At 41.7% G+C, this 23,846-nt stretch overlaps 1 protein-coding gene across 2 annotated transcripts in view; it reads left to right on the top strand.

The window, feature by feature from the left end:
- The first annotated feature begins 4,495 nt into the window (after window positions 1-4,495).
- TMEM38B (transmembrane protein 38B) overlaps window positions 4,496-23,846 on the top strand; it is a 46,232-nt gene continuing 26,881 nt past the window's right edge. For both annotated transcript variants that reach the window (XM_089319085.1, XM_008256762.5), the window contains exons 1-2: window positions 4,496-4,665; window positions 10,869-11,025. Coding sequence is in view for 1 of the 2 variants with exons in the window: in XM_008256762.5 (XP_008254984.1) it covers window positions 4,554-4,665; window positions 10,869-11,025 (269 nt within the window). In the remaining variant the exon portion in view is untranslated. The remainder of the gene's footprint in view (window positions 4,666-10,868; window positions 11,026-23,846) is intronic.

Genomic DNA, 23,846 nt, shown 5'->3' on the forward strand with positions numbered 1-23,846 from the left:
CCATGTGACCCAGCCTCTCAGTAGATCAGATAAACACAGGACAGGACTTCTATTCCAGGCCATGGCAGTCTTTCTCTCCTGGCAATACTGCATAGGTGGTCCCAGAGGCTGAGGGATGTTGGCACAGAGGATCGTCAGTGGCTGAGAGAAGCCCACACCCACCTGCTGTTGCTAACCTCAGAAATACTCTGCATGCTTCTCTTCTTGGAGTTGGTTGTTCAACTCTTCTTTGCGTTCAGCAAATTCCTCACTTTAAGCTGCTCAAAACAGTTTTCTATTACTTGCACTTGAAGACATGTTTTTAACGAGCCTGTTCACTTCCAGAATTCTGTTATTCTGTGATTTAATGGTGCATGTCACTGTTGAGGAGAGCTGGATTGTAATGTCAAGTGTTGGTAACCACAGATAACTGGCAGCTACGGCTTAGATGACTGCAGCTTTGGCAGTCCTTACACTGATGAAAACCAGGGATATTCCCTTTAATAATATCAAGTTTTTAATTCGTTATGTTATTACACATTGGGAACATTGTTAGCTTGACAGTTTATTTTAGAGGTATAAGTGATGTTTATATAAAAAGAATTTTAGTTTCCAGTGTAAGAAACGAGTGAGCCAAGTCAGATTTTCCAAAACACAATATCAGAGGTACTATTATTAGACACACGCTGAGTCTGAAGAGTTGACATTACTTGAATTGGTTTATCACTTGAATCTCAGGAACACTGAACTGCTTGAATTCAGTGGGTATGCTAGGGCAACTGGCACTCATCATTTAATTTTCCTTGATAATCCTGAAGGTTTAAAAAAGTTTGAATTCAAATTACACATATTTTATCTTCATTGCATGTAGTATTACAATATAATTTGATTCAATGTAGTCATCAAGTGCCTATAAAAATACCTTGAGAATGAAAATGCCTCGCCAGAAAACTGAAGTTTAGAAGTACAATTGGTTCCATTTAATATGAAACTTACTAATCGCAGACTTTTTATGGTCCTCTAAAAAGTTATTGTTGTGAATTTCCTGAAGTGAAAGGCATGCCACTCAGTGGAAAGAAAGCAGTATTGCAAGGAAAAAAGAGCTAGGACTGCATTTACAATGCTGGATTACAGGATATTACCAACTTGATCCAGCAAATGAATGAGCAAGCCAAGACTAAACGGGGTTATGTGAGTTGTTCTAGAATTAACCTGGTGATTAATATTAGTGGCATGGCCATAATGTTTGTATTAATAGAGGCACATGCTGCTGAAGAAAGCATTTCTTCATTTTTAAGAACAGCTCTGAGCCAGAGCTCTTTTGTGTCCTTTTTCCCACTACAAGAGGACGTTTAGCAAAGTTTAGAGATAATTTTGGTAGTCACAATTGTTTGTGTGTATGTATGTGTGTGTGTGTGCGTGTGTGTGTTTAGTGGGGAGTAGGTGAATGGATGCATTACTGGCGTCTAGTGACATGGACCCTGCTAAACGTCTAACAATGCATAGGACATTCCCCCACAATGAAGAATTATGCAGTCCAAAATGTCCTGTTGAGAAGCCTGGTTTATGAAAATTAATTTCATGCTTTCAAACTAAAAAATGCCTTGAATAGGTTTAATAAAAAACTTTTTCAGATGTTAATATAATTAGACTGGTTTTGCTTTCTAATGAATACTTTGTAATTGGGATTCATTTAATCAGCAATAAGTGTCATACAGTAACTTCTTTTAAAAGTCAGGAAAGGCATTAATATTCGCACATCACTTTCCCAAATGCTGCCTTTCCTTCTTTATTTATTTATTTATTTATTTTGCCAGGCAGAGTTAGACAGTGAGAGAGAGACAGAGAGAAAGGTCTTCCTTCTGTTGGTTCAACCCCAAAATGGCCGCTACAGCCGGAGCTACGCTGATCTGAAGCCAGGAGCCAGGTGCTTCTTCCTGGTCTCCCATGCAGGTGCAGGGGCCCAAGCACTTGGGCCATCCTCCACTGCACCCCTGGGCCACAGCAGAGAGCTGGACTGGAAGAGGGGCAACCGGGACAGAAGCGTCCCCACAACCGGGACTAGAACCCAGGGGGCCGGCGCTGCAGGCGGAGGATTAGCCTAGTGAACCGGGTGACGGCCGCCTTTCCTTCTTATCAATTCAAAGGCTTCTCTCCCTTTTTCCCCTAATGGCCTTCTGCCGCCCCAGTTCATCAGACGAACGAACCCAAGCACTGACCTGAAACAAGCACAGCAGTGTCTTTAAAATTCAGGCAGAATTTGTCTTTTTGTGAGATTGCTACTTAATTTCCCTTATTTTTGCTTGTTTTTAGTTTTTCAGGCTCTAGGCAGATGGGACAAGCTTATTCCTTCAGTTTTTTTTTTTTTTTTAATTTTTTGACAGGCAGAGTGGACAGTAAGAGAGAGAGAAAGACAGAGAGAAAGGTCTTCCTTTGCCGTTGGTTCACCCTCCAATGGCCGCCGCGGATATCGTGCTGCGGCTGGCGCACCGCGCTGATCCGAAGGCAGGAGCCAGGTACTTCTCCTGGTCTCCCATGGGGTGCAGGGTCCAAGCACTTGGGCCATCCTCCACTGCACTCCCTGGCCACAGCAGAGAGCTGGCCTGGAAGAGGGGCAACCGGGACAGAATCAGGTGCCCCGACCGGGACTAGAACCCAGGGGGCCGGCGCCGCAAGGCAGAGGATTAGCCTAGTGAGCTGCGGCGCCGGCCATTCCTACAGTTTTGAAATAAAACAAATTTCAGGTTACTTATAGAGTTTGGGATGATTAATTCTTTCCTGTGGGATTAATCTGCTTAAGGCAAGTAAAATGCTCTATTTACCTTCTTCAAAAATCTCAAATGTGTTTTGCTGCTGCCCTATAGGGATGAGGGGAAATGTCCCCTCTGCTCTCTGACAGTTCACTCAAATAAACTGACGAAGAAAGATTAAACAGGAGAAAAGGCACATAGATTTAATAATGTGAAAAAAGGGGCAAATTAAGGGCAGATACTCTGGCCCAGGGGGTTAAGCTGCTGCCTGCAACATTGGCATACCATATTGCAGCACCAATTTGTGTCCCAGCTGCTCTGCTTCTGATGCAGTTCCCTACTAATGTGCCTGGGAAGGCACTCACGTGGAGATGTGGGAGATCTGACAGCCTTTTGCTGTTAAAAATTATGTGAAATGACGTTGGTAGACACATGATGTAGAGATGTTACAAGGATGACTGTCTTGAGTGGTTTAAGTCCAAGGACAAAGTATGTTCTCTGTGAAATTTTAAGACTGAGAATATGTAAAACCTTTTAGGAAAGAATATCTAAATTCTGCCCCTCAATTAACAACACTATAATCTCAAAGACAAAGGAATGTAAAAAAAAGGAAAAGAACAGAGAGAACTAACTCTCACAAAAAAATATAAAATATGAACAGATAGGGCTGGTGCTGTGGCACAGCATGTAAAGCCACCGCCTGCAGTGCCGGCATCCCATATGGGCGCTGGTTCGAATCCCAGCTGCTCCACTTCTGACCCAGCTCTCTGCTATGGCCTGGGAAAGCAGTAGAAGATGGCCCAAATCCCTGGGCCCCTGCACCCACGTGGGAGAACCGGAAGAAGCTTCTGGCTCTGGCTTTTGATTGATCCAGCTCTGGCCCTTGTGGCCATTTAGGAGTGAACCAGTAGCTGGAAGACCTCCCTCTCTGTCTCTACTTCTCTCTGTAACTCTGCCTTTCAAATAGTCTTAAAAAAAAAAAAAAAGTGGGTGAGGCGAGCCAGGAGTGCAAGCGAAATGGAGGGGACTGTTCTGGCTGGACCACAAAGTGGGAAATGAGGATGAGAAGCAGAGTTACACGTCCCAAATGGCCGCAAGGGCCAGAGCTGGGTCGATCAGGAGCCAGGAGCTTCTTCTGGGTCTCCCACATGGGTGCAGGGGCCCAAGGACTTGGGCCATCTTCTACTGCTTTCCCAGGCCACAGCAGAGAGCTGGGTCGGAAGTGGAGCAGCCGGGACTCCAACCAGCGTCCATATGGGATGCCGGCACTGCAGGCAGCGGCTTCACCCAGTAAGCCACAGCCCCGGCATGCGGCACCCACATTTTTAGCACAACCTTTCTCTCTTAGAAACTGCCCTCTCATAACACTTACACTTCTGACCACCTGTTGTGTACAATTAGGTGCATTTTTTTTTCTTAAAAACAAAACTGAGGAACCGCAACTTTCTCGAGGCCACCACAGTTTCATTTTTTAACCTCCAAAAGGTCACGGTGTGCCTTGTACTGTGGTTGTTCAATAAAAGTTGGGTAAATGACATCAATTTACAGAAATAGATCCGACTCCGAGCCAGGAAGACGCTGAACCCTTACTAGGAGACTTGAGGCGAGGCCTCCGGAGCAGCTTCGGGATCCTGCCGCGCGCTCACGGCTCCGGGACACGCGGCCCCGCCCCTCGGCGCGCGGGCTCCCGGAGCCAGGGCGCATGCGCAGGGCGCGCGGCGGCGCGGTCGAGCGCGCGGCCGCGGCTGCCCCTCCCCCCGCCGCTCGCCGCGCACGCGGGGCACCGGTCGCGGCTCCTCGGCTGCCGCGGTGTGTGTGGTAGCCATGGACTCCCCGTGGGACGAGCTGACGCTGGCTTTCTCCCGCACGTCCATGTTCCCTTTTTTTGACATCGCCCACTATCTAGTGTCCTTGATGGCTCTGAAGCGTCAGCCGGGTGAGTGTGGGCGCTGCGGACCGGCCTCCCCGACGCCCCCTTCCCGGCGAGGACTGCCGGGGCCGAGTGGGCAGTCCAGGGGCTTTTGGCCCACGCAGTTCCGATGGCAGTCGACCCCTTGAGTACAAATGGGGAAACTGAGGCCGGGGAGGGGGGAGGCGCGGCCCGGGGTCTTCGACGCCGAAGCAGGGGCGTCTGGCGGACTCCAAGGACAGGTGACAGAAGCCGCCGCCGCTCGTCGGGCTCGCGGTGCCAGCCGTCTTTGGCGCCGTCTCCTGGTGGTGCCACCGCTCCCTCGGACCGTATCTATTTGTTTTACGTGTTTGAAGGGCAGGGAGACGGAGACAGATTCCAATCACCCACGAACAAAGCTGCCTGAGACCTGCAGGTCTCCGACTCGGTGTCTTGGAGTGACAAATGGTCGAGTACTCCCCACTTAGGAAAGTTGTACGAATTCGTCAACACAAAGCCTGGGGCCGACGCACCGGTGTATCCCGTGAACGCGGTGTCGCGGCGGCGGCCACCACCAGTGGCGTTGTACACAGTTAGAGTCGTGGGGCCGCTTTACCATCCGTAGAATGGGGATATAGCCTTGGTGCAGCAGTACAAAGTTAAGAGTCGTGTGGCCATCCGTAGAATGGGGGGGGGGGGGGGGGAGGAATACAGTCTTGGTTCCGCAGTTTGACTTCTCTGCACCACCCTGTTAGTATTTCCCAGCCAGGATATGCTGTTCCTGTATTGCTTTACTCTCTTAGTAAATGGGACCTCCCTTTGAGGTTTGAATCTCCTCTTTCCTTGCGGGCAGGCATTTCTTTGCCTTCTTTGTAGGTGTTCTTGCTGCTTTTCATCTTCCTTGCTCTGCAGAGGCCTGATGAAGGAGGGCTTGAGGATGACGCTGTGCCTCTCTTATGGATTGTTTTTTAAGTCCTTGGACCTCAACTTTTTTTTTTTTTTTTTAATTTTTTGACAGGCAGAGTGGACAGTGAGAGAGACAGACAGAGAGAAAGGTCCTCCCTTTGCCGTTGGCTCACCCTCTAATGGCCGCTGCGGCCGGCGCGCTGCGGCCAGTGCACCGCGCTGATCCAATGGCAGGAGCCAGGTGCTTCTCCTGGTCTCCCATGGGGTGCAGGGCCCAAGCACCTGGGCCATCCTCCACTGCCTTCCCGGGCCACAGCAGAGAGCTGGCCTGGAAGAGGGGCAACCAAGACAGAATCCAGTGCCCCGACCGGGACTAGAACCTGGTGTGCCGGCGCCGCAGGCGGAGGATTAGCCTAGTGAGCCGCGGCGCTGGCCAACATATTTTTCGTTCCTGTTGAAGTCTGCAACTCAGCCTCATTATTTGCTGGAAATTTTGACTTGGTTTACGAGAGTATTACCGTATTAAAGTAGGACAGGTTATCTGTGAAACATAGTTTCTTTGAAAAGAAGAATATTGCCTTTTTAACTCCATATTCCAAATTTATTATTTATTTATTTGAGAGGTAGAGTTACAGAAAGTGAGAGGTAGAGAAAGAGAGAAAGGTCTTCCATCTGCTGGTTCACTCCCCAAATGGCCGTAACGGCTGGAGCTGCATCGATCCGGAGCCAGGAGCTTCCTCTGGTTTCCCACACAGGTGCAGGGGCCCAAGGACTTGGGCCATCTTCTACTGCTTTCCCAGGCTACAGCAGAGAGCTGGATTGGAAGAAGAGCAGCCGGGACTAGAACCGGCACCCATATGGGATGCTGGTGCTGCAGGCGGAGGATTAACCTACTGCACCACAGCGCCGGCCCCTATATTCCGAATTTAGTATGTTCTTGTATAGGCTAAATCAGAGGTTCTCAGAGTGTGGTCTAGGGACCCATGGGGTTCCATGACACTTTTCAGGTTAAAATTATTTTCTTAAAAATATTCAGCTGTTATCTTTCTCACTCCTATTTTCTCACAAGTGTATAGTGGAGTTTTCCAGTGGCTACATGACTTCTGATAATGGAACGGATTGAAGCAGATGTGAGAATACAGCCAGCTGTTTTCTGTTTGAAACCAGACATTGAGGAGATTTGCTACGATATATAACAGTGTGACTTTTCTCATTAAGTGTTGTCTGCTTTGCAAAATTTAATTATTTATCCTAAAGAATACATAATTTATGCTACCATTTAGTCATTTATTTTTAAAATGAATACATAAAGAAGTATTTAGGATTTTTCTGTTGTTTCTTATATGCTATTTATTGATTGCTTGTGGGCCTCAAAAATTTTGTTTGTTAGTTTTTAAAAAGATTTATTTATTTGAAAGGAAGAGTTACAGAGAGGCAGAGGCAGAGAGAGGTCTTCCATCCACTAGTTTATTCCCTAGATGGCCACCCCGGCCAGAGCTGCACCGATCTGAAACCAAGAGCCAGGAGCTTCCTCTAGGTCTCCCATGCTGGTGCAGGGGCCCAAGGAATTGGGCCATCTTCTGCTTTCCCAGGTCATATCAGAGAGCTAGATCAGAAGTGGAGCAGCTGGGTCTTGAACCTGTGCCCATATGGGGTGATGGGTATTGTTTCAGTGCCATGATACATTATTGTCATCGAAACCTTGCAATAAGAATTCAAAAGAGCTGTATCTCTGCTTTAGAGAATTGAGCCAGAAATAGCTCTTGGGTTTCATTTGACTCCCCCCTCTTTTCTCTGCTGTTAGCGATCAAGTCATTTAACAGAAAGGAGTCAGCAAAGTGTCTGTCTTGTACTGGGCAGTAAATTTGTTTGTGTACATTATCTCAGTTGAAATCAAGATATGCATTGTTAATATTATTTAAGATGAAATTTAAGCCAAGAAAAGTTAAGAGGTCTTACTCAGAGGTTTCAAAAGTAATAAACAGTCACAGCTGCCTGAGTTACGACAATCATAAGTAAGTGAAATTAAAATTTTTATGCTTAACCTCTTGGAAATATTTCACATGTATTTATTACCCTGTCATGCTAAACATTATAGAGCACTTACTCCATACTAAGTCTCTGTTGGAGTCCTAAGGATTAGCAGTTTTTGATGGAGATAAAACTTGTGAACGAAATTTAGAATGTGATACGTATTAAGAGGAATGAATAAAATCATCAAAAGTTGAGGACAAAGGAAAGTTATTTTGGTAGACTTATCCAGAAATGGGTATTATGTGAGTGAATACTATGTATGAAAAGCATTTAGTGAATTTGATTTGGATTATTTCAGTGGTCAAAGGAGAACCTGAGTATGTTTGGATTTGGTTTAGCTCATGAATGGTGAGTGTCAGTTAAAGGTAATGCTTGATCTTCTGTTGGAACACTTATTAGGGGCCAGTGCTGTGGTATAGTGGGTATAGCCACCACCTGTAGTGCTGGCAGCCCACATGGGCTCCTGTTTGAGTCCCAGTTGTTCCACTTCTGATGCAGCTCTCTGCTATGGCCTGGGAAAGCAGTGGAAGATGGCCCAGGTCCTTGCCCCCCACCCCCCACCCGGCCCCGCACCCTCAATGAAGACCTGGAAGAAGCTCCTGGCTCCTGGCTCCAGATCAGCTCAGCTCTGGCTGTTGCAGTCATCTGGGGAGTGAACCAGCGGATGGAAGACCTCTCGTCTTTATCTCTCTCTTTAACTCTTTCAAATAAATAAAATAAATCTTAAAAAACAAAACAAAACAAAACAAAAAGAACAGTTATTAGGAAATACAGAAGATGAACACATCAGTCAATAATCGCTAACTGTATATGAGGTGGATTTTAAATAAAGTTCATGGAAAAATAGAATTAAAAGATAATGCAAATTTTCTACAAACATGTTAAAGGCCCCTCATATTTGTCAGAAGTAATCAGTACTGTGGGGATGTGTTTTCATAGTGACTGTTGTGCTATGATGGGCCCATTAGAACTCTCATTAAGTTGCAGCTTCCCTTTCAAGAATGTGTCTCCAGTGCTAACCAGGCCTGTAAAAGAGAGAGGGAGACACCCATAAACACACAGGATGCACAGAGTGGGGAGAGAAAAAGTAGCAGACAGATGGGAGGTGGAGGTGGAGACGGAGTATAAGTAAACGTAGGAAAAGACTAGAAATAGTCACTCAGAGGAGGAGGAGTGTGAATGGTAGGAGAGAGGAAATTGAGTAGTTTTTTTCCTGTGTACTTCTGTGATAATAGTGATAGCCAATACTTCCTACTTACTGTATGGTAGGCCCCACTCTGAGTGCTTTAAATGTACTTACTCATAGTTGACCTTACAACAACCCTATGATATGGGTTACTTTTTCCCTTTTCCTTTTATATCAATAAAAGGGCTAGAGGTGGGGGCATCTGTATTTTAAAGATGTGGGGAAAAGGACAGTTTACTTGTTGGGTTTACCCAAAGAATAAGTACTAGAGCTAGGATCTGTGTCTGGGCAGTAAATGTTCTAGAATCCTAGAATCCTTTTTTTTTTTTTTTAAGCATTGTGTGTTGCTTTCAACCTGAGGATGGCTTAATGGCATTGTTTATTGTTCAGCTAGTGCTCATTGATGGAATGGAAAAAAATTGTGCTCATTATTGTGCTGGCTAGTACAATAATCAGTCACACTGTAGGAGCAGGGCCCATATATTATGTTTGTGTATATTCTAGACACAGTGGTATCATATATTGCATTGGAATTTTGCACTAAATACAGCATGGCCTTGTATCGTTGAAATACCTCTTGAAGATTCTTAGGCTTAAGGGAAGATGCTATACTGGAGATTGACATCCTTTAGTAAGTTTCTTGTAAGTGGATTTTTCTTTAGATTGGAGCAGTAACCATTTCTTGAGTTACCACCAGATACGTATCATTACACTTTGGCAGCACTGTACTTTTCAGGATATGTACACCACAAGCATGCACATTTACTAAACCATGTTCACCCCTGGGCATATTTTATTTGGGGAATGGTGGATTGCCCTATTCAAATGTTTATTTTCCTTCTGAGCACATATAGATGAATTCCCATGTTAAATACAGGCAACATTGATGTTTTAAATTCATAAACAGATTTGCAAAATTCCAAAAATTTTTTCATTTTATTTCAAAGGCAGAGAGAGAGCAAGGGTGAGCGAGAGAAAAAGATAAATAAAGAGATAAAGACAGATAACAGAGAAAGATCTGCTTCACTCTCAAAGTGCCTATTAACAACTAGAGCTAGGCCAGGACAAAGACGCCAAGAACTCAGTCTGGGTCTCCCACCTGAGTGGTAGGGAACCGTTTACTTCAGCCATCATCATTCCCTTCCTGCATATGCATTAACAGGAAGCTAGAATTGAAAGCAGAGCCAGGGCTTGCACCCAGACACTGACAGGGGATGCATGTGTTCCACGTCACTTCTTAACTGCTGTGCCAAACACTGGCCCTGCAGTTGTTTTTTTTTTTTTTTTTTTTTAGTGGTGGCTTGTTTTTACATAAATGGGCCTCTTTCTGAAAGTAACAGTAGCTGTCAGTTTGGTTATGTATTCTTGTAGACCTTAGTCTATGCATTACTTGCATATGTATATACCTAGAAAAATATCTTGTTTTCTGTTTTTTTCCTTGTAAATGATTTCATACTATACATACTGTTTACACATATGATTCTCTTTTTGCACAATTTTACATATAGTATGTAAAACTGCTGTATTCTTTTGAACTAGGTGCATTGTATTCTCAGATTAGATATGGTATAATTTGTTAAATTTTTTATTGATTTATTTATTTAAAGGGCAGAGTTACAGAGAGGCATAGGCAGAGAGAGAGAGAGAACACTCTTGCATCTGCTGGTTCACTCCCCAAATGGCTGCAACAGCTGGAGCAAGGCCCATCCAAAACCAGGAGGCCAGAGCTTTTTCTGGGTTTCCAATGTGGGTGCAGAGACCCAAGCAGTTGGGCCATCTTCCCTTGCTTTCTCAGGTGCATTAGCAGGGAGCTAGATTGGAAGTGAAGAAGCCAGGACACAAACTGGTGCCCATATGTTGCCGGTACTGCAGGCTGCAGCATTACCTGCTTTGCCACAGTGCCGGCCCCTAAAATTTTAATTATATAATTAATAAATGAACATTATATTTTAAATAATTCAAATATAATTATATCATACAATTAAAATAAGTTTAGAGCTCCCTTGACCATCTCTTTAATCCCAGGCTTCCCTTAAGAGATAACAATAGTTAACAGTTTGTTGCTATTGTAGGTCCTTTTCTGTGTGGTCCATGTTTAAACCATGTTTTTACTTTACCATTTTAGGAGCAGCGGCAGTGGCATGGAAGAATCCAGTTTCAAGCTGGTTTACTGCTATGCTCCACTGCTTTGGTGGGGGAATTCTATCCTGTATACTGCTTGCAGAGCCTCCGTTGAGGTTTCTTGCAAACCACACTAATATTTTGCTGGCATCTTCAATCTGGTAAGCTACCATTTTGACGAACTCTGAGACATTTTAAAATTTGTTTTATTAATTGTTAATAGAATGAAATTCTTTTATTTTGAAAAGTTAATACATATACAAGGAAAGAAACCAAATAATGTCAAAGACTTTAAGTGCAAAGAGTATCTCTTTCTCCCCTTCTCCAAGAGGCAATTATTGTTTTTTTTTTGTCATATGTGTCTTTTTTTTTTTTTTTTTTTGACAGGCAGAGTGGACAGTGAGAGAGAGAGACAGAGAGAAAGGTCTTCCTTTTGCCGTTGGTTCACCCTCCAATGGCCGCCGCAGCTGGCGCGCTGCGGCCGGCGCACTGCGCTGATCCAAAGGCAGGAGCCAGGTGTTTCTCCTGGTCTCCCATGGGGTGCAGGGCCCAAGCACTTGGGCCATCCTCCACTGCCTTCCTGGGCCACAGCAGAGAGCTGGCCTGGAAGAGGGGCAACCAGGACAGAATCCGGCTCCCTGACTGGAACTAGAACCCGGGGTGCTGGCGCCGCAGGCGGAGGATTAGCCTATTGAGCCACGGCACCGGCCCATATGTGTCTTTAGTGGAAGCATTTGAAATATGAAAGGGTGTTAAACTTTTGGCCTCAAATGGTTTATCTTGTGAACCTACCCATACACACAGATATACAATGTAATAAAATTATGTGACCCACTAAACAAAAAGTCCAAGTGATTATGGCTCAAATATGATTGTTCCTGTCGTACTCTTTGTGGGACTTTTTTAGAGCCTTATACGATTTTTTGAACGTTAGTTTTAATTTTGAAGGGAAGAAAAAAAAATTAGGAATTGCTTTGGATTCTTTGAAGTCTAAATTCAGGTTTCCTTAAGATTGATTCATTAATTTTTTTAAAAAAGTATAATACAAATCAGTGTGCTTTGTTATATCAAAAGCAATAACTGTGCTTTCAGTTGAAAACTGTATTAAGTAACATATTAGAATGACAAAGTTTATTTTTCTGCTACTTTAAAAATGAATATATAACCAGTTATATTAGGGCTTATTATAAATAGCAGCAATAAGAAAAAGTTGTAATGGTAGAAAGTATATAACAATATATTTGATAGCTGCTGTTTATTGATTTATATGTCAGCTAAATTCTTTATATTTACTTTCATATTTAATCATAATAGTACTGTGAGGTAGCTATTACTATTATTATTACCCCATTTGGCAGATGGGAAAGCTGGGACAAAATTGTTGCTATAATTTTCACATCTAGTAAGTGAGTTAAAAACAAGAAGTTTTACTGTAGAGTCTTTATACTTAGACACAGTCTTTTATAGATTTGCTTATCTCTTTTTTTAAACAATTTGCTAATTTATTTGAAAGACTCAGCAAGAGGGAGAGATAGGGGAGGAGAGATTGAGAGATTGAGAGATCTTCCATCTGTTGGTTCACTCCCCAAATGGCAGCAATGGCTGGGGCTGCACCAGGCTAAAGTGAGCAACCTGGAGCTGCCATCCAGGTCTCCCACATGGGTGGCAGGGGCCCAGGTACTTGGACCATTTTCTGCTGCTTTCCCAGATGCATTAACTGGAAGCTGGATCAGAAGTAGAAAAGCCAGGATATGGGATGCCGGCGTCCTCAGTGTTGCAGCAGTAGTTTAACCTGTTGCTCTGTACTGCCAGCTCTCCCTTATCTATCTCTTAAAGGATAGTCTTCCAGTGGCTATATGTTTTGAAAATTTTTTAAGGACTGTAATTTCTGTAACAATATTTTAAAAAGATATAGCATTTGGGAAAATTTTGTGTGTATAGATGCTAAAGCTATGGGAAAAGTTAAGATACCCATAATCTGACACTTCCTGTCAATCATTTCCACTTCTACTCCTCTAGAACTAGTCACCATTGTATCTTGCCTGCACAGTGGCATTAGCTGCTTAAGGGACTAGTTGCTCCTTTTGTTATTGCTCTGAGTCTTTTCTTCATCCAATAAAACATAGGGATTATTTTAAAGTAAATTAGAACATGTCAATCCTATGGTAGTTTCTATGTGTTAAGACTAAAATCCCGGGGCCAGCTCTGTGGTATAGCAGGTAAAGCTGCTGCCTGCAGTGCCAGCATCCGATAATGTCCGCCTGTTCGAGTCCTGGCTGCTCCACTTCTGATCCAGCTCTCTGCTATGGCCTGGGAAAGCTGTAGAAGATGGTGCAAGTCCTTGGGCTTCTGCACCCATGTGGGAGACCCAGAGGAAGCTCCTGGCTCCTGTCTTTGGATTGGTGCAGCTCCAGTCTTTGCGGCCATCTGGGGAGTAAACCAGTGGATGGAAGCCTGTCTCTCTGTCTGCCTCTGCCTCTCTAATTCTGCCTTTCAAATAAATAAATAAATCTTAAAAAAAAAAAAGAATAAAATCCCAGAGCCTGTAACACCCTACTGAATCTTCCCTGGCACTTTCTTTGGTGTTATGTCTTACTACTGCACTCCTGTTCACTCCACTGGAGCCACATTAGCGTTGCTGTTTCTGGAACACAAAAGGTATTCTACCTGAGTGCCTTTGTACTTGATTTCTTCTACCTGTTGTTCTTTCCCTAAAAGGCTTGTGCTTTCTTTTATTATAGAGCCCTTACATAATTGCCATACTATTCATCATTTTTCTTCTTGGACTTATTATTTCCTGACATATTATCTGTTAATTTTTTTATGTTGTTTTATCTCACTGTACTAGTAAAACAGTTTATCAGAGCAGGAACTTTGTTTTGTTAACCATGTGCCAAATACTGTTCTAGATTCAGTAAGTACCTTGCTAAAGGAATGGACTACTATATATTGTTAGACTCCAACTATTTTGAATAGCAAGGAATTACATGTCTTGATTAGTTGATCCCTTAAATAAAATTGCTCATGCATAAATATATGCTTTCTTGGCTTAAATTAAAAGATTTGTGAGAAATGGAAAATAGGGGATGGCACTGTGGTGCAGTGGGTTAAGCCACCGTCTGTAGTGCTGTCATCCTATATGGACACTGATTTGAGTCCTGGCTGCTCACTTCTGATCCAGCTCCCTGCTAATGCACCTGGGAAAGCAGCAGAAGATGACCCCAGTGCATGTGGGAGACATGGGTGAAGCTCCTGGCTCTTGGCTTCGGCCTGACCCAGCCCTAGCTAATGCAGCCAACTGTAGAGTGAACCACTGACTAGAAGATCTCTCTCTCTGTCTCTCCCTTTCTTTAACTCTGACTTTTTTTAACAAAGAAAAGAAAAGAAAGAAAAGGAATGGAAAATAAAATACATTTTAATGCAGTGAATTAATAGTATACTATTTAATTATTAATTAACCTCAGCTTTTATTTTTCTCCTTTTGCATACGAAGAAATTGAGGCTTAGAAAGTTGGTTAATGGTAAAGTCTAGATTTCAACTCATGGATTTAGACTATGATTTTAATTAGAGTTTTCATTATGAATAATCTGGTTTGATTAAAATTTCAATTAACACTGAAAAGGTACATAAATATTTATGAAATATGTGAAGTAGAAAGAATTATGATATAATGAAAACTTATACCTATCATTTAGAGTAAGAAAAATACTACCACTTGAAAATTTTGTTACTATAATTTGCTATTATAAAGTGAAAAATAAAAAGTATGAAAGCCACATATATGGTCTAATAAATTATTATAGTGTACATCCTTATAATTACATCTAAGTCAAGAAATAGAACTTTGTTGGGGTCGATGCTATGGTGCAGCGGGTTAAAGCCCTGGCCTGCGGCCTGTGATGCCACCATCCCTTATGGGTGCCAGTTCGAGTCCTGGATGCTGCATTTCTGGTCCACCTCTCTGCTAATGTGCCTGGAAAAGCAGTGGAGGATGGCCTAAGTCCTTGGGCCCCTGTGCCCATGTGGGAGACCTAGAGGAAGCTCCTGGCTTCAGATCAGCTCAACTCTGGCCTTCGCGGCCATTTGAGGGGTGAACCAGCAGCTGGAAGACTCTCTCTTTATGTGTATCTCTTTCTCTGTAACTCTGTCTTTTTAAATAAATAAAATAAATATTTGTTTTAAAAAAAAGAAATAGAACTTTTTCATGCATCCCAGAAGTCATTTCTGTTTGCCCCATTCCAATCAGCCTTCTTGTCACCTTAACCATTATAACACATCATTATTCTAACTTCTCTTTTTTACATGTTTTTATGATTTTATCTCCCAATATTCTTTTCTAGACTTTATAGTTTAGTCATACCTAAGTCTACATTTTCTAATTGGCTCTTTAGTTTTTTCCTTAATACTTAAAACAATTGCTCATTAATTGGGAATTGCAAAGTAATAATAGACTATTAATTAATGTAAGTAGATACTTCCCATTTCTCATCTATTATTTGGTAAACCAATAGTATAGTTCATATAGGAAATTCAAGGTAAATGCTTGATTGTTTCTCTTTATCAGTTTTTCAGATAGTAAACTGGTCCTCCGTCCTCCAAAGGTGATCACTTTTTGAATAGTAATAAACTCATGAGTTTAGCATAGTTTGTGAATTTCAGGAAAATTCAGTTTTTATCATTATAGAAGCTCAAATTGTCCATCTCTGGGTAGTAGAATCTTTTTCACCATTGACTCCTGAGACTTTGGATTAGCATCCTTGCCTCTTGGTGTTAATAAAATTCATTTTGTATGTACTTTTCTTCTGGACTCACCCATATCTCTTAAGAAAAGTATTTTAGTGAGAAACGGTATTTTAAGACCATAGTGTAAGGATACTCATTTTCACTGGTTCATTGTCCTTTGTTTCTAGGCTATTTCAGTGAACAGAGCTAGGAATAACTCTTGAGTTCTACTGATATTTCTAATTTGAATTCAAGACTATAGAGCATTTGTTTTAATTTAAAGGTGGAGGAGAGAAACACACACACACACACACACAGTGACCTCTCTTACATCTTCTAATTCGTTCTCCAAATGCTAGCAACAGTTGGGACTGGGCCAAAGCTGTGATTCTGGAACTCAGTCTGAGTCTTGAATGTAGATGGTCAGGGCCCCAAGTACTTGGGCCATCACCTTCTGCCTCATAGGGTGCTCATTAGCTGGATGCTGGAATCAGAAGTAGAGCCAGGATGCAAGCACAGGTACACCAGCTTGGGATGCCAGTGCCCCAGGTGGCAAGTTAACTTCCGTGCAGACTTCTGTCCCTAGAGCTTTTATTAAATTTTTCACCGCTGTATATCCACCTCCTTCTTCTATACTAAGAATTTTGGTTCTTAAGGGCATAGGACATGACAGATTTAGAGTATTCCAATAGTCTGATGTGTACAAAGTAGTCTCAAAGTAGTCTTAGAGTAACAGTACTAACACTGTCATGGATATTACATAAAGCATGGTTTTTTTTTGTGTATGTATATATATATATATAAATAAGTATATATGTAATTTTTATTCTCCCATTTAAAAAAATGAAGGTACCATTCTACACTATCATTGTTTTATATTCTTTACATACTGTACTTTTTCCTTGTGAGACTTCATTCAGTCTTAGTTTTTCACCCAGCTTTACATTTAATGAGTGTCACCAGTTCTTAGGTCTGTATCTCTCTAGTAATTTTGGTTGTCTGAAGCTTGTATTCATCTGGAACAATAGTCCTTGAGTTCTGTTATATTGAGGAATTTGTCTTTATTGTACTTGAAAATCAGTTTTACTGGTTCACTCCTTAATTGGCTACAAAAGCCAGGTCTGGGCTAGGTGGAAGTCAAGAACTCCATCTTGTATCTCCCACATGGCCACGTGGAAATAGGACCAAGTACTTGGGCCATCTTCTGCTATCTTCAAAGGTACATTAGTAGGAAGCTGGTTCAGAAGTAGAGGAGCCAGGACTTTAACTGGTACTCTAGTGTGGAGTGTTGGCATTGCAAGTGGTAGCTTAACCTGCTGTACCACAAAGCTGGCCCTGGGTCCCATCCACTTGAGCTATCACCTGCTGCCTCCCAGGATGCCCATTATCAGGGAGCTAGAAATGGGGCAGAGCTTGCATTTGAACCTAGGCAATCAGATGTAGGATGCAAACATTTCAAGTGGTGTCTTAACGACTGTACCAGTTATCTGCCCTATCTTTGGTTTTTAATGGAAATATTTTTCCCTTTTTGCTTTCTGTCTTAGGAGGCACTATGTTTTATATTTATTTCTCTTTGTGTTTTCTGGTTTGGGCTTTATTTCCGAAAGTTTTGTTTTCCTTTATTTTTTCTTTCCTGAGTATTGTATTTTTAGTTTTCAATTTCTACAATTCTAGTTTTTATTGTGCTTTTATGTCTTCCATCACTTTTTAAATGTCTTTTTTGGAAGATTTATTTATTTATTTATTTGAAAGTCAGAGTTACAGAGAGAGAGGAGAGGCTGAGAGAGAGGTCTTCCATCTGCTGATTCACTCTCCCCAATTGGCTGCAACAGCTGGAGCTGCGGCAATTTGAAGCCAGAAGTGTCTTCCGGGTCTCCCACGCGGGTGCAGGGGCCCAAGGACTTGGGCCATCTTCTACTGCTTTCCCAGGCCATAGCAGAGAGCTGGATCAGAAGTGGAACAGCCAGGATTCGAACCAGCGCCCATATTGGATGCTGGCACTGCAGGCAGTGGCTTTACCCACTATGCCACAGCGCTGGCCCCTTTTAAATATCTTTAACTTGTTTGGAAATAGTGTGTTACAGTTTTCATTCTGTTTTGTGAGCACAGTTTCCTGAGTGTTTTCATTGTAGGGATTCACTCTTTTTCTTTTCTTTTTATTAACTTTATATGGAATTTGACCTTGCTACTTTTCTGTTGGTCATTTTTATATGAAATTGGTTTCTTGAACTTTAGGAATAAGGGAGAATGCGGGAAAGATTTTCTGACTTCACAGAGCTTCCACTTCTGTTCTTATATAGTGTTCAAAAGATAATGACCTGCTGGGATTTCCTGGGTCTTTTCCCTTTCCCCAGTTTGATCTGGACCTTCCTTTTTTGCTTTTATTCTTTTCCACTCAGTGTTGATTTTGCTCCAGCCGTTTCTTCTCAGTGTGGGGCTTGTTTTAGAAGAGAGCCCTGGCAGGTCAATTTTGAAAGCTAGTGGAGACTAAATTGCACGAGCGCTTTCAGGCTTTCTTATCCTGGACTCTTTCTCTTGTCTGCTACTTGAGATGCCAGAACCCGTCCTAATTTCAGATTTTTTTTTGTCATTGTGTTGTTTTTTTGTTTTCAAATTAGCCTGCTGTACTTTCTATTGAATGCCTATGCTCTATGTTGAAGTTACTTTGTTCTTAAGTCCCATCAGTTGTTGCCTTCTTCCTGCAAAGTAGTACAGGTCTTGTGGGTGTTAGTGATTTGTCTTTAAGCACTGCATTTTGGAATTTGCGGGGTTGCCGTGATGTTTCTATGTGGAGCTTGAAGAGACCATAAGGCATGCAAGCCATGACCATCTTCGCAGAAATCCCTGCCACTTGTTTTGATGTCCTTTTGTATAACCCTCTTACATCCATTTCTTTTCCTTCCTCTAAGGTAACCATTATCCTTAATTTTGTAATTATTCCTTTCCTTTTTAAACAAGATTTCTTTATTTTTTGAAAGGTGGAGTTACAGAGAGAGAGAGAAACAGAGATCTTCCATCCATTGGTTCACTTCCAAATGGCCTCAGTGGCCAGGGGTGGGCTAGTCCAAAGCCAGGAGCTTCTTCCAGGTCTCCCACATGGGAGAAGGGGCCCAAGCACTTGGGTTGTCTTCCACTACTTTCCCAGGTGCATTAACAGGGAGCTGGATCGGAAATGGAGCAACTGGGACATGAACTGGTGCTCACTGTGCCACAATGCTGGCCCTTCCTATGCTTTTCCATGTAGGTTTAACATGTTTATATCCCTAAACAATATAGTATTTGAAAGTGTTATAAATGGAATCATTTGTATTTTTTCTGTGACTTGATGTTTTTTGTTCAGCTACTGTTCCTGAGATTCATTCTTATGTGTATGGTTGTAATTTTTTAGTTTTTACTGCTATATTACATAAAAGAACTAATATATTATAATTTATTCATACTTTCTTCTGTTGTCAGAGTTCTTTCTAGTTTTTCCTGTTACAATGTTTCTAAGAACATCTTGAATGTATTTACTAGTATGTATGAGCAAGATTTTCTCTTAGTGTATGCTTCAAGTAGATTTATTGAATGTAATATGGGGAAAGAATATATTATGGGGAAAGTGATTCTTAAACTCTATTTGATAGTGCTAAATCAGTTCCTAAAGTGATTGTGCTAACTTACATTCTTACTACAATGCACCCAATCTAAGAACTTGGCTTTATCAATAATTTTATATATACTCATTTATTCTTTCCTATCCCATCTCTTTCCTGGTTTCCCACAGATAACCTCTATTACCAGGATTGTGTTTATCTTACCTTTTAAAACTAATTACGTTGGGGCCGGTGCCATGGTGTAGTAGGTTAATCCTCCGCCTGCGGTGCCTGCATCCCATATGGGCGCCGATTCTAGTCCCGGTTGCTCCTCTTCCAGTCCAGCTCTCTGCTGTGGCCCGGGAAGGCAGTGGAGGATGGCCCAAGTGCTTGGGCCCTGCACTTTCATGGGAGACCAAGAAGAAGCACCTGGCTCCTGGCTTCGGAATGGTGCAGTGCCGGCCGTAGCAGCCATTTGGGGAGTGAACCAATGGAAGAAAGACCTTTCTCTCTGTCTCTCCCTCTCACTGTCTGTAACTCTACTTCTCAAATAAATAAATAAAATCTTTAAAAAAACTAATTATGTCATATACATGAATAAACAATTTTTAATTTTTTTGGCCCTATTTTAAAACTGTTGTATCATACTATCCATAGTTTTCTGGGACTTTTTTTTTTTTTTTCCAGTCAACATTTGTCCTTGTATTTTTAGGTAGCTTTAGAACATTTCTTCTCATTACTATAGAAGCCATTTGAATAATGTCTATATTTAATTATTCTGTTGATGAAATTTTCTTTGGTTTAGTTCCTTTGCTGAACGTTAGAGAACAACAGCAATATAGCAACCACTTGCATAGTATTTACTATGTCCCAGATACTTTTCTAAGTGCCTTGTGTATATTACCTCATTTAAACTTCACAAGAACCCTATAAGGTAGTTGTTATATTTTATTCTTATTTAACAGACCATGTACCTGAGACGTGGAAGATTATTACAGATACTGAATAGTTGGAGGCTGGATTCAAATCTAGGGTATCTAGTCCTTTTGTCTGTGCATATGCAGTATATTGTTTTGTACTCTGGAAATGAAAACATTATGTCTGTCCTCACAGACCTTTAAATGTAAATAGTGATACTGACTTTAAAGGCATAATAACATCTTTTGCTTTCTTTAAGGTTTTAATATTTAGAAAAAACTTATAATCTTTGCTTCATTTGATTTTTAGAGATAAAATGATGTTTGGAATGTGCTTTAAACTCTGACATGCAAGATCATCTTTATATTTTTTCTCTTATCCTTTAACAGTTTTTGTTATTTAAATATATTTTAACAGACATGTAAGAATTGTACATATTTATGAGGTACTATGTGATGTTATGGTGCATGCATAGATTGTGTAATGTCTAGTCAAGGTGAATATATTTATCTCTTAAAGCATTTAACTTTTCTTTATAATGAAAATATCTTATTTAGTGCACAGTTGCTTATAGTGCACACATCTGGAGACTAGCACCATCTACTGGTTAAAGAGCATTAGTGGATTATGTTGTAGTAACTGCTTGGGAGACAGTGTACACTTTCATAGGATTTTTCTCTTTGAAAAGCTGTTTCTTGGGAGGATAAATTTTTTTAAGAAGATTTATTTATTTATTTGAAAGGCAAAGTTACAAAGAGGCAGAGAGAGAGAGAGAGAGACAGAGAGAGAGAGAGATCTGGTTAGGGAGAGAGCGAGAGAGAGAGAGAAAGAGCAAGAGAGAGCATGAGCGAGCTGTATCTTCCATCTTCTGGTTCATTCCCCAAATGGCTACAATGGCCAGGGCTGAGCCAGGCTGAAGCCAGGAGCCAGGAGCTTCTTACAGGTCTACCACATGGGTGCAGGGGCCCAAGTACTTAGATCCTCTTCTGCTGTTTTCCCAGGCACGTTAGCAGGGAGCTAGATTGGAAGTAGAGCAGCTAGGACTTGAACCAACACCCATATGGGATGCTGGTGCTGCAGACTGTGGCTTTACCCACTAAGCCGCAGTGTCAGCCCCGGAAACAAATATTTTATAATTTTTGTGTATATTGATTTTGTGCCTCAGTGTATTTTCCTTGAACTTCCAAGTGTTGTTTATCATCCATTGCACAGTTGCATAACTGAGACTCCATTTACATGAGGAAAAACACAGGAGAAGACATAGTTTTTTTGGTGTTATTATAGCATGTACGTAGAATGTTAATTTTTTAAAGTGCTAAGAATAAGAACAAAGCTGCCATATTGGACTAGTGTGAACACTATTTAGTTTTTCTTCTGTCTTGGTTTAGTTAGTGATATTGTCTGTGACAGAGGAGTGGGATTGATAGTAGAGTGAAAACTTAGTGGCAGATTCTGGGGAACTTCTGAGCTCAACTTGCATTGTGAAGCTAAATGCTACTCTTACCTTTCTTACAATTGGTTTATCTTTTGTTTGTTACTGGCCAAAGGTCTTGCTTATATTCTGTTTTAGACTATTTATTAAAATTTATTTTTATTTACTTGAGAAGCAGAGTGACAGAGAGAGAGATATCTTCTGTTGCTGATTCATTTCCCAAATGCGTGCAGCAGCCAAGACTGGGCCAGGTTAAAGTCAGGGTCTCAGGAACTCCATCTGGGTCTCCTGGTGAGTGGCAGGGATCTAAGTACTGGAGCTTATCGTCAGCTGTCTTCCATGTATGCATTAGTTTCTGATATGAGATGTAGGTGACGTAATTGACTGTGCCATATGCCTGCTCTTGAACTAACCACTATTTTTTCTTTAAAATATTTTGTTTGTTTATTTGAGAAGTAGAGTTTCAGAGAGAGGGAGAATCAGAGAGAGAGGCCTTCCATCTGCTCCTTCACTCCCCAAATGGCAGCAACAGCTGGAGCTGAGCCAATGTGAAGCCAGGAGCTAGGAGCTTCTTCTAGGTCCCCCATGTGGGTGCAGGGCCCAAGCACTTGGGCCATCTTCTACTGCCTTCCCAGGCCTTAAGCAGAGAGCTGGATTGGAAGAGGAGCAGCTGGTATACAAACTGGCCACCCACATGGGATGCTGGCACTGCAGGTGGAGGCTCAGCCTCCTGCACCACAGCCTTGGCCCCTAACCTCTATTCTTTGTCATTTTTTCCCCTCTCTGTTAACCTAATCTGTGTGACTTAAAAATGTATGAGAAATCAATTTTTGTCTTCCAATTCCATTTATTCTCCCTTTTCCTAGTATTTTTTTTTCCAGGTACTTTATAAAAGTACCGTAGATGTGAAATTTAATTTAGATGAAATTATAGTCTTTACAGAAGGAGGGATATGGTGGTTAGTTAATGAATGTTGGGTGAATGATTCAAAAGGAATTTCAGAAAGCTAATTTGTGTTTTTCTTTTTTAAATCTTTGAAAGTTTTTTTTATTTATTTAAGGGGAACAAATATCATGTATTTCATATATACAGTTTTTTTTTTTTTTTGACAGGCAGAGTGGACAGTGAGAGAGAGAGACAGAGAGAAAGGTCTTCCTTTTTTTGCCGTTGGTTCACCCTCCAATGGCCGCCGCGGCCGGCGCGCTGCGGCCAGTGCACCGCGCTGATCCGATGGCAGGAGCCAGGAGCCAGGTGCTTTCCTGGTCTCCCATGGGGTGCAGGGCCCAAGCACCTGGGCCATCCTCCACTGCACTCCCTGGCCACAGCAGAGAGCTGGCCTGGAAGAGGGGCAACCGGGACAGAATCCGGCGACCCAACCGGGACTAGAACCCGGTGTGCCGGCGCCGCTTGGCGGAGGATTAGCCTAGTGAGCCGCGGCGCCGGCCTTCATATATACAGTTTTAATAGCATAATGATACTTCCCACCCTACCCTCTCTCCTCCTTCCTTTCTTATTTGTCTTTTAATTTTTAAAATGACTTATTTTAAGTTTAATTTCTAATCACAAGCTGAAGCCTCTACTAAATAAAGAATTATAAATTTACATACTAGTAGAAAAATCACTGTTCTTCAATAGTATAGATCAGCTATAAACAATAATCAAATTTTAAGATATCAGTTTTGCTTATATACATGACTTTTTTTGTACTCTGTATTAGTTAACACAAATCAGGGAAAATATATGATATTTGTCTTTTTGGGATTGGCTTATTTCTCTAAGCATAATGGTCTCCAGTTGCATCATTTTGTTGCAAAAGACAGGATTTCATTCTTTTAAATGGCTATTTAACATTATTCCGTTTTGTATATATATACCACAATTTAGTTAGCTATCAGTTGACGGACATCTGGGTTGATTCCATATCTTAGCTCTTAGAATTGAGTGCTGTAAACGTGGGTATACAGATAACTCTCTTGTATGCTGATTTCAGATCCTTTGGTAAATTCCCAGGAGTGGAATGGCTGGGTGATATGGTAGATGTATTTTCAGATTTCTGAGGAATCACCATACTGTATTTCATAATGGTTGTACTAGTTTACATTCCCACCAACAGTGTATTAGAGTACCTTTTTCCTCCACACCCTTGCCAGCATTTTTTGATTTTTGGGTGATATCCATTCTGACTGGAGTGAGGTGAAGCCTCATTGTGGCTTTTATTTGCGTTTCCCTGCTTAGTGATCCTCAGCATCTTTTCATGTGTCTGTTGGCCATTTGTGTTTGGTCCTTTGAAAAATGCCTATTCATATCCTTAGCCCATTTCTTAACTGGGTTATT

The sequence above is a fragment of the Oryctolagus cuniculus genome, chromosome 1, assembly GCF_051225735.1.
Source record: "Oryctolagus cuniculus isolate XC-2025 breed Fujian yellow rabbit chromosome 1, ASM5122573v1, whole genome shotgun sequence".
NCBI classification, from domain to species: Eukaryota; Metazoa; Chordata; class Mammalia; order Lagomorpha; family Leporidae; genus Oryctolagus; species Oryctolagus cuniculus.